Raw genomic sequence first — 458 nt, forward strand, 5'->3', positions numbered from 1 at the left:
CCCGGCCCCGCTAGGCCCTGGGCAGGAGGGCTCTGCGCCCACCTCTGCGTCCCCACAGGCGTCAGGGATTACATCCACGTTGTGGATTTGGCCAAGGGCCACATCGCTGCCTTGAAGAAACTGGAGGAGAACTGCGGCTGCAAGGTAGAGGGGACCATTGTCTGGGTGGGGCTGGGCTCTCGCAGCCCTCGGGGAGCTGAAGGGGGGCCTGGCCCTTCTCCCCTTGTGACAGCAGCTGACCCACATCCCTTACCATCCCCCCAGATCTACAATCTGGGCACAGGCACCGGCTACTCTGTCCTGCAGATGGTCCAGGCCATGGAGAAAGCCTCAGGGAGGGAGGTAAGGGCTGACCTGTAGCCTGCAGGGCCATGGGCACAGAGCAGCCACGGGCACAGAGCAGCTGCTCCCCCTTGCCACGCCAAGCCATTGCTGCCACCATCGCTGCAACCGCAGCC

At 64.6% G+C, this 458-nt stretch overlaps 1 protein-coding gene across 1 annotated transcript in view; it reads left to right on the top strand.

Annotated features, from left to right (window-relative positions):
• The window catches only part of GALE (UDP-galactose-4-epimerase), a gene marked incomplete at its 3' end in the record, with an annotated part of 1,970 nt that extends 1,628 nt beyond the window's left edge, over positions 1-342 (top strand). The window contains exons 7-8 of the mRNA XM_010133410.1: positions 59-144; positions 265-342. Coding sequence (XP_010131712.1) covers positions 59-144; positions 265-342 — 164 coding nt within the window. The remainder of the gene's footprint in view (positions 1-58; positions 145-264) is intronic.
• Between the last annotated feature and the right edge of the window lie 116 nt (positions 343-458).

This window comes from Buceros rhinoceros, unplaced genomic scaffold (assembly GCF_000710305.1).
Source record: "Buceros rhinoceros silvestris isolate BGI_N320 unplaced genomic scaffold, ASM71030v1 scaffold20843, whole genome shotgun sequence".
NCBI lineage: Eukaryota > Metazoa > Chordata > Aves > Bucerotiformes > Bucerotidae > Buceros > Buceros rhinoceros.